The sequence below is a fragment of the Montipora capricornis genome, chromosome 4 (assembly GCF_036669925.1).
Source record: "Montipora capricornis isolate CH-2021 chromosome 4, ASM3666992v2, whole genome shotgun sequence".
Classification (NCBI taxonomy): Eukaryota; Metazoa; Cnidaria; class Anthozoa; order Scleractinia; family Acroporidae; genus Montipora; species Montipora capricornis.
In genome coordinates, this window is record NC_090886.1 from 45248214 (window position 1) to 45258213 (window position 10000).

The 10000-nt window shown below is 40.6% G+C and overlaps 1 protein-coding gene across 1 annotated transcript in view; it reads right to left on the reverse strand.

The window, feature by feature from the left end:
* Positions 1–1082: 1082 nt before the first annotated feature.
* The window catches only part of LOC138044791 (uncharacterized), a 14296-nt gene continuing 5378 nt past the window's right edge, over positions 1083–10000 (reverse strand). Inside the window, exons 4-13 of the mRNA XM_068891211.1 lie at positions 9155–9513; positions 8639–8918; positions 7848–8065; positions 7254–7513; positions 6376–6446; positions 6246–6295; positions 5056–5418; positions 4502–4766; positions 3726–4002; positions 1083–2773 (exon numbers count right to left, since the gene is read on the reverse strand). Coding sequence (XP_068747312.1) covers positions 2632–2773; positions 3726–4002; positions 4502–4766; positions 5056–5418; positions 6246–6295; positions 6376–6446; positions 7254–7513; positions 7848–8065; positions 8639–8918; positions 9155–9513 — 2285 coding nt within the window. The 3' untranslated portion in view covers positions 1083–2631. The remainder of the gene's footprint in view (positions 2774–3725; positions 4003–4501; positions 4767–5055; positions 5419–6245; positions 6296–6375; positions 6447–7253; positions 7514–7847; positions 8066–8638; positions 8919–9154; positions 9514–10000) is intronic.

The window sequence follows — 10000 nt, forward strand, 5'->3', positions numbered from 1 at the left end:
ATCTAGGGATACAGATAACAATGCTACAACATGCCTTATGCAAGATAACGTCATAAAAAAAGTAAAGTAAAGCAACCATATTTAACGTCGATAACTCGTAACAGTAATTCAACTGACAAACCTGAGGTCGACGGTGCGCTCATTTTACTCCCCCCTCTCCGTCAGTGCTCCGTTTTACGGGTATTTAAAGCTACTTAGCTACACGGAAAGGAAAGAAGTCGAAACAAGGGTGCGAAATCCGGGAATCGAACTCAGGACCTCTAGCACCAAGGCCGCGCACTAACCAGGACTGTGCCATCCTTGCTTCTTTGTGCTCAAACGTTCAACACCAAGCCTCGTTTTTGCACAAAATTATTCAAAATGGGGATTTTTCGCAAAACAGCAAAGGGGACCAAGGGATTTTTGTCAAAAATGGCCGATTTTTTAGGCAAACTTTGGAAGGCCAAAAAAATAGGAAATACAAGCCCTATAATAGCCTAATTAGTATGGATGGAAAGCTAAACTATTGTAGATTTGTGCTATGCAAAGAACCCCATGAAAAACGAGCTATTAGAAGAGAAATAGCAATTGTTGTAAAAGTGTCGAAAATGGCGATTTTTTTGCAAAACAGCAAAGAGGGGACCAAAGGAAATTTGTCAAAAATAGCCGATTTTTTAGGCAAACTTTGGAAGGCCATCGCTTTATCTCTTCATACTATCCCGTAGAAATACTCGCTAAAGCCATTCGCAGTATGAAATAAATTAGAGGTATCAAAATACAGTGTAAGATTCTGAACTGAAACTAAGTCAATATGCAGACGATATGACGGTCATTTTAGATGGATCCGAAGAATGTTTCAAGAGTTTGATTTCATTGATAGAAATAAAAGGGGAACTGACAGGAACCCATGTATGGAACTGTAATACCTTGCCTTTGACTGAATGACAGGAAAACAAAGACGGATTAGGATACAGCATATCTCTCAGAACTACAATGAAAAGCTTACGAAAATTAACGCACTCTTACGAAGTTGGAAATTATGAAGACTCAGTTTATTGGGAAGAATTGTAGTTTTGAAGAGCCTCGTAGCATGTCAACTTGTCTACACACACATGAAATTGACCTGCTCCCAACTGAGTGGCTTCAGAGATCAGTTATAGTACAGCATCGCAGAGGTCACTGGGATTGAATGCCATTAAATCCGCCCCAGTTGTTCAAAGACTGTCACGGTCTAACTCTGCGGATTAGCCACTATCCAGAGTATAAAATATACTGCGCGTAAAACGTTGGACTATTTTTTCTTACACGCCTTTACTCGCCTTTACTTAGATGTGATTAGAGTGTGTGCAAATTCACAGTTAGGTGATCAAATAATGAAATCTTTGTAGATATTGAAACTCTAAGATATTGACATATCCACTGGATAAAGCTATCCGGCCTTTGAATGAGGGGGGCCAAGTGTCAAAAAGATCAAACTGCTTCAAATAGTTTACATAAATTTCATTTTGTTTAGGTTGTATTCTCACCTTTGCAAACAAATTATCGTGCAATTAGAGAGATAAACAAGATATTTCTTAAGTTTCTATGGAATGGTAAAGACGATAATATGATCAATATGATTCAATATGATTTAAGGAGGACTCGAAATGAAAGATATTACTTCTTTCAACAAATCCGACTTTTAAAGCTGCCTGGATGTGGAAAACTGTAGCCGATAAATGGAAAGCCGATAAATGGAAAGACCCATTGGTCAAAGAAGTTTCAGAAGTATGGTCTGAGGTTTCTTTTGAGGAAAAATAGTGTCTAAGGACCATCTTCTGACACAAATCATTAATAAGGATAAACGCCGAACCAGCAATATGTAAATCTCTGGTCAAACGGTGCATGATAGTTGATGATAGTCGAAGAGCCCTAAACTATCATGAATTCAACCTCGTTCCCAGGGTTCTCTCCTACTCGTTCCGATGAACCCTGGAAACGAGGTTGTCATGCATGAACTATCACCAACTATCAAGCACGTGGTCAAAACGGAGCGAGGAAGTTAGGGTCTATGAAAATAGCGTCATGAAAAGTTGCAAACATAGTGTTAGTATGATCGATAGTATGATGAACTTTTTGAGGCGAAAAAGGGCGGCAGCGTGGGCTTGTTAACTTTAGTTGTTCAATACAGCGATATTCAGACATAATCCCAGTGCTTTCACAGCATAGGAGTTCAAGTACACCTTTCCAGGTGACAGAATAGTGTAAAAGATGGTAGTTGACAAAAAATTGACTCAAAACAAATATTTTGCTTATTCGAAAGTGACGCAAACTTTAAGCTTGACATTCGTCATTCATTACGAATTGTCGATGTTTTATTTACAACAACCGCTCAAGCTATCTGTGGTGGCTAAGCAAAATCTGACAATGGGCAGTCATTCATCGATTATCAGATCCCACGCAAACGCCTTGTATAAAAGTGCGGAAACCAATATTTTTCTTTTTTTATCGCTGGATGATGTCAGTGGAATTTTCTTTCGATGGGCATGATGTGTGCGATCATTATTGCTGTCCGAACGCAACTGCCAAAACAGAAGACGTGATTCGTTTATGCTCTTCACTTTCACAGACCATAATTCGCGACAATTGAGTCTGCCAGAATTGAAACTGTTGCTATGGAGGAGATATTTCTGACCTACTGAAACCCTTAAGTGTCTCTTCAATCCGTTTTTCTCCATTCAAAGGATTCCTATTTCTCGCGACTGCAATTTTATCCAGGAGTGATGCCACAAGTGCTGTCCAACCGGTTTGGTGACTGTAAGTATAAAGCAAAAGAGAATTTCTACTGAAATTCATCGTAAACAAACCGTTAGCAGACTATAGATGAAATTAGAAGGAACGTATCTGCGTATCCCTTAGTAAACATCGAAAGTCATCTCTTCAAAAACCAAGTCTCCTATAGGCCCTCATACAGTCGCCAATATTTCTTGTTGCTTGTTGTTCTCACATTGCGGAGCAAGTTATGTTACACTGGGCAACTTGTCACATTTCGATGATCACATCCAGGTGATCTGGTGACGTAATTTGGAGGACTCGGAAGACAAATTTTAACGCCGTATCCCACAACCGCGCGCGGCCTTAGGTGTAGTTTCCAAACTCTCTGCGGTACTTCCATCGCCAAAACTCAACAGATCATTCCGTGTCTACCACATTTCCTGTTACTGAATGAACATTCAAGTAGAACCGACGAGATCTAACCTCGCCTCTGCCATGTTGAATTCAAAAATAAGGCCGCGCGCGGTTGTGGGATACGTCGTTAAAATTTTTCTCCCCAGTACTCCGAATTACGTCAACAGATCATGTGGTTAAGGGAACGTTTTCATTGGCTGATATGCCAAACCTTTGCGACACAAGTGGCAGGGCAGACGTTACACTACGAACTGAATGCTTCAAGAATTTGGTACACCGTTCCGTGAGAAGTTGCGGAAAGTATAGAAGTCAACTCTACTTTCCGCAACGGTTTCTGCAACTTGTCTCGCAACGTTTTTGGCGAAACAAGTTGTAAGAACAATTGCACAGTGTAACAGTGCCTTATAGTTCAGTTGTAAGGCATACTATATGAAAAGCATTTGGAAGATCCTAGATAAACTTCGAAATTTTGCGTTCATCTCCAAGTCACCATACATCTCGTTGAAAGTCGATTTGTTCACAAGTTAATGAGACAAAGGAGACAAAGGAGTGCCAGTCCCTTCGGCCTAGTTGCTCACCTTGCTCCACATCCTCTTCCGGTTTCAGGATCGAAGTACTCATAGAACAGTATCAGTTGGTTCCAGTCCTCTTTCGTTGCGTATTGCTTCTCGTTTCCGTGACAAGGCCTGCGACCATTCTTGTCAGGGAGAAACACTGAGGCCAACCGGCGAGAAAGCTCCAAGGAAACATCTTTAAGGCGCATTAGATTCCCAGAGCCAGTTGGGCATTCAACTTTGAAACTGTCTCCGTAAAAGTAGTCATGACGTTTGAGGGCTTCCACGATCAGATAGTTTACTGCGGTTAAACAAACAGGAATACTCAATTTAGCACACCGGTCTTGGTCACAAAATATTTTATTCTGGCAGAAAGCATTTTAAATGGAATGAAAGTACTGCAAGTCCATAGTGGATGGGGCAGCCTGCGATCCAACCAAACATCCAACTCCATTCCAGTCAATCGGTCGGTCACTCGGTCAAGCAATAAGCTCAGCAGTCAGTCACGCAATCAGTCAGTCAATCAGTTCATTACTCGGTCACTCTGTCATTAAGGTTACTATGTTACTCAGTCATTCAGTTGTCAGGCTGTCAACCCCCCGGCCATCATGCACATGGCTCTTGTGACTGACTGAAAGGTCGGTTGATCATTTATATTTTAAAGCAGTGTTTTGTAAATGTTGAAAACCGCAAGCAACAGTGATGATCCTCTTATCCCCTTTTAGTGATCCATAATTAGTGATTTCCTGATTTACAACCATTGTGAAGAGCGAAAGTGTTTTTCCTCTTTACGTACTCACCACAATACCAAATAGGTCCCCGCCAGTTGCTGTTTCCCCCAAACATGTATGTGGTAGATTCTCCTGGAACATAGCCAACTTGGTATGTTTTACCATCCAGATCTAGTTCATAAGGATGGTTCTCGTGAAAGCGTGACACGGAGCGAATACCGTAAGAGGAAAGGAATTCATCCTCGTCCAACATGTACGACAAAATCTTTCGTAGCTGTTCGCAAGAAGGAATTGCAAGGAGGTAGGAGTCCTCGTTTGGGTTTAAGTATGCTATCTGTTGAATCAAAGGAATGATATTAGCTGAGCATTATTCAACAAGCTTGGTGCTTGAATAGCTATAACAGGGCGGTTGCGCGTTCATTAATAATAGGTATCATGTTATTGTCCATCAGGCTTACAATACGTTTGGCGCCCTCAACAGATCACCATACAAAAATACACGTTAAAGTCACCTCAGAGGTTTCTCTTTGACCAAAATACAAAATAATTTAGGTAAAACCTGGTAAGAACAAATAGTTCCAAACAACCACTTTAGATAACTGTACGAAAAACAGACGACTTACTTGTGCTGCTCGGTCTCTCCTATTTTCCATGAACCAGTTTAACTGTTTCCTAAAACCAGGAAGGTTTTCCAAATACTTTCCATCCAACACCAAACACGCCACCAATGGAATGAGGCCGACCATACTGCGCACGCGTAAAGGAAAGAAATCCTCTCCCCTGTGAAAATGGTCGTAGTAGAATCCATCTTCCGGATCCCAGAGTCCAAACCCATCTGACATCTGATTAATGGCGTCTGCGATGCTGGTGAAATGTTCCAGAAATCTTATGGCCATGTCTTCATATACCGCGTCAGTGAGAGCGAGCTCTAAAGAGATGTTGAGCATCACCAAGGAATACAAAGCCATCCATGCAGTTCCATCCGCCTGGCGATGGAAGATAAACGATAATTTTCCCACACGTGCCAGAAAGACGGAGGCAGTGTGGCCCAGTGGTTAGGGCGCTCGCTGAATTTGGTTCAACTTCCCAGCTACACTTGGAAATAGCCAACTGGTTTGCCTCCGACCAGTTGGGATTCTTAACAGTTGTTGTTGTTGTGTTCTGTTGTTTCGTTTATTGTTTCATTGGTCCTGAAAAACCCCTATGGGGAGCGGTCAATTAAATATGTATCGTATTGTATAAAGTCTTTTCATACAAATTATTATACAAATTAAATTTCTGTTGAGTATTTTTATATTGGTAAAATGAGCAACTTTCAATTGTTGCTCTTTCATTTTCTTTTTAAATTAAGATTTCTTGTGGTGTTGTTGTTGTTGTTGTTGTTGTTATTATTATTATTATTATTGTTATTATTATTATTATTATTATTATGACTGATGTCTGGTTAAAATGGAGAGAAAGATGTTTGGGAAGTAAAAGTTATTACATGCAGCGTAACAAGAGAGATAAGCATTGCAGACTGCAGCGAAGAGGCCTTGTTAGGAACGCGAATTATCTCAATCGCACGCAATACGTTCCTTCGTGTATTCTTCAATCCCTTTGCAGGAATTTCTTCCTTATTCGGCCCGGCCATTGTCTTCTTCAAAAATGGCAGTCAAGCATTTTGCGAAGCAGAATACTGTGACTTACGCGCGCTTTCCCTGCAGGCTAGGGACTATTTATAGAACTTATTCAAATCAGGGTATTTCAGCTGATTTTGCAATTCAGTTGGTGAAAAATAAAACCGTTTTAAATGGCACATATAACTATTTACCTGGCAAAGACCATCTCCTATTGGCAGAGGTTTGGATCTGTCAAACACGCCTGTCATTAAAAACAACCCTATTAGCTCCACAATTTGCATCAAGGAACAGAAAGTCACGTTAAGCTACCAAGATAGTTACCAATATTATCGAGTCCAAGAAATCCTCCCCCAAATATATTCTTTCCTTCTGGATCCTTTCTGTTCACCCACCTATCAAAGGAAATTTAATTAGACAAATATCAAAATGCATTTTTACCACAAGTGCTTGTAATCTCGCAATCTGATTGGCTAATTTCCCGTTGTCGATAAGAGTCTAGACAATGATGTACGCGTCATGCTCGCGTCAATTTGTCACGCAATGTAATAGCCAATCAGGAACGCCCATTTTGGGAAATAAACCAATCATATTGCGAGAAGGTTATAGACAACACTTGCTCTTTCTTTGTGTCATGATCTTGCTCACGCTCTGAAATGAAAACTTTCTTTAGCGTTGAATATTGAGGTAAAAGAAATGCTGCGCCTCGTGAGGTCACAACATTTTGACCACTGTGACGACGAATAATATCACTGTCGATAAGAGTACAGACAACGCTGAACCACTTTTCGATTTGTTAATTTCATTTATTTTTTTCATTTATTTGCCTCAAGTGGTCACCGTATTAGTTATAGGTCTTACAGAGTATGGTAATAAGGAATTTTGCCGGACGCAAGAAAAAGTACAAAGGAATGTTACAGGAACAATTATTTGCCTCTACCTGATACTACAGTAAAATTATCAATGATAAGGGAGAACAACTTTGTTGAGTTTGAACATTCAGAATTCGAATGAACTCTTCAGGGACCCCAAATCTCCAGTCTGAAGCTTTTTCAAGTCAGCTTTCTCGGCCATTGGCAAAAGTCAGAAGACGTACGTCAGACTTAAACATGAGTTAATCTTTCTGAGTAAGAAGACAATCGACACCCTAGAATGAACAAAAGTAATGAAAGATGACCTGTATATTTTGTTCTTCTCCTCACCAAGTAAAGTTCAGCAGGAGTTTCTGGAAGCACTTCGCAAGGAAGACGGTATCCTTCTTTCCAGTGAGTTCGTAAACGCGGTAACAGGCTAGAGCATGCACAGGTGGATTGACGTCACTGAATGCGAACTCATAAGCAGGAATCTGTCCGTTTGGCGCCATATATGTTTCGCGAAGGAACAGGATCAACTGATCCTTTGCGAATTCGGGATCCACTTTACACAACGGAAGCATGTGGAATGCTAAATCCCACGAGGCGTACTGGAAGAGAAGAAGAGTCGGTCTGAATTTTTTCTAGCCAGCAGATAAGACGCCGTTTCTTCATCTGTGTGCAGCATTACAATACATTGTGAAGCACAAAGCGAAAGAGACACAAAATAGCAACTAACCCTGCACCCAAAATCATTGAATCACAAAATCTCTTCATGCATTTTTCGCGCTTGATAAGGGTCGTTTGATTGTCATAATCCCGTATTACGATAAACCGCGGTACAAAATACTCACTGTGATTAGTGAAAGGAACTGTTACTTTGATTTTCGCTTATAGGAACCTCAAATGAAATCCAAATTAAATTCACACTGCGAAGATACTCACCCAAGGATATTCCCATTTGTCAGGCATGGATATCACGTCTTTGTTATGAAGATATTTCCATTCTGAGTTCCTCCCCTTTAATCGATTGGCAGGTGGGCAAGGCATGCCGGGATCTCCTTTCAGCCACTCATCAATGACGTAATAATAGAATTGTTTGCTCCACAGTAATCCCGCGTAGGCCTGGCGCGAGACTTCCATTTCGGCATCCGAAAGGGAACCTGTTCACAAAAGAATTAACTCAAGTTATATGATTTATTTAAAACACATTTAAAACTTACAGTATCGCTCAACACAAAGCCAATTATCATGTCACATCGATATAATTTAAAAGTTACTTTAATTACCACTATATTATGGAGTTTTTCAATGACTCACTTTGGGGTCCTCCGGTTGTAACAGTCAATAGCCAATTATTGTTTTGTTGTTCTCTACTCTGCACCGAGAGGTTTTCTCCGGGTAATCCGGTTTCCCCTCTCCTCAAAAACCAACATTTGACTTGATTTACGTTAATTGTTAATTTCAGTTTAGAGTGTCCCCAATTAGTGCTCCAGCGATAGAACGACTAGAACGACCTTTTTATTTTTGTATCTATTATCCAGGGTGCAATGATAAAAAAGCGAGCCTCAAGTCTAGTGTGCTGAATCTACTCTTTTTTGGATATGAAGAGTTCAAGTTAAATGGCCAAATAACAGAACAGATAACTATTGGCTACTGTTTTTCGTACTTTTTCCCATATTGCGCTTTCATGATGCATCCTTTAGGTATCTGTGACCAGCGAAACTTATAATTACCTGGTATAATGGTATTGTAAAACTTGTCAGCTTCGTGCTTTCTCTGGGACACGATATCATCAAACGCCGAGGTGGAGGTTGGCGGAAACATTTGATCTTTGTGAGCTGTAAGATGACATCGAATAATCTGCTGTCCCCCTGGTGGGACAGTAAGAACATAACGCGCTGCCACCTTTGTGCCTTCCTTACTTGGATTGACAGCCTCGATCTCGTTCTCGATAATATATCGATGGAAGGCGTCTTTAGTGAAATGCGATGACGTTGATGATTTGAAGAGTTTCTGTGGAGGGAAATGAGAAATCAACAAAGCTGAAGTTTGCAAGCCCCAGAGGCTGAATTTTCGGACGCCTTCCACTTGCCTCACAAATTTTTCGAGATTGTGCGAAACCTCATGCAGGCGCACTGTGCCGTTATAATTTATTACTCTCATAGGTAACTATTTTCACTATCAAGACCTCCTATCGTAATATAATCGTAATATAATCGAGTATGACAATACAGGTGGGTTCAAATTACCTTGGAGTTAGTATCATTTTCTGTAAAGATCAGCTCTGGTATTAGGCCGTCAGGATCCTCACTTACGGAAAATGTGTATTTTCCTAAACTGTCATGAGAGCATTCCACTTGTTTGGGAGCTGTTTGCACCATCTTTGGCTTCCTATTACATACTTTGGACTTACAATCATTCATGGATGAGCAGTTCACGTGACCACAGCCCCAGCTCCACGTGTTTCGGAACCACAGTGTAGGTAGCACATGCAACCGAGCTTCTTCACGTCCGCGGTTTTCAACAGTAATTTTAACAAAGATCTCGTTGGCTGTCTTCTTAGCGTACTCCACAAAAACGTCCCAATAGCGTCCGTCTTCAAACACTCCTAAGGGACGGACCATTAGAAAAGTGATTGGGGGGGTGGGGAAAAAACCAAAAAAAAATTCATGCAAGGGAAAATGCCAAGAAAAAAAATTCGCGCAAAGAAGAAGGTAAAGAAAAAAAAATTCATGCAGAAGGAAGGTCCAATTCTTGGATTTACATGACGTCACGGCCGCCACGTTGGTGTCCCCAAACAATGAAATGGCGGCCATGTTGGTGTCCCGACCCAATCCTCCGGGAATTGACAGCTATTATTATGCTAACGTCTTCTTTTGTTTTCGTTGAGAAACATAGCTGTTGATCACGTGAGTGAAACCCAAGAATTGTGACTTTTATTTAATAATTGTATAATATTTGCCAGTGTCTGCTAAAAATAATTCTTATTCAAAATATTCTTGGGGCCTTACCCCAGGCCCTGCTATATTATTATTAATAAATAAAGACATCTAGTGTTCTGAGGTGTTTTCCTCACACTGAATGAAGTGACAAAT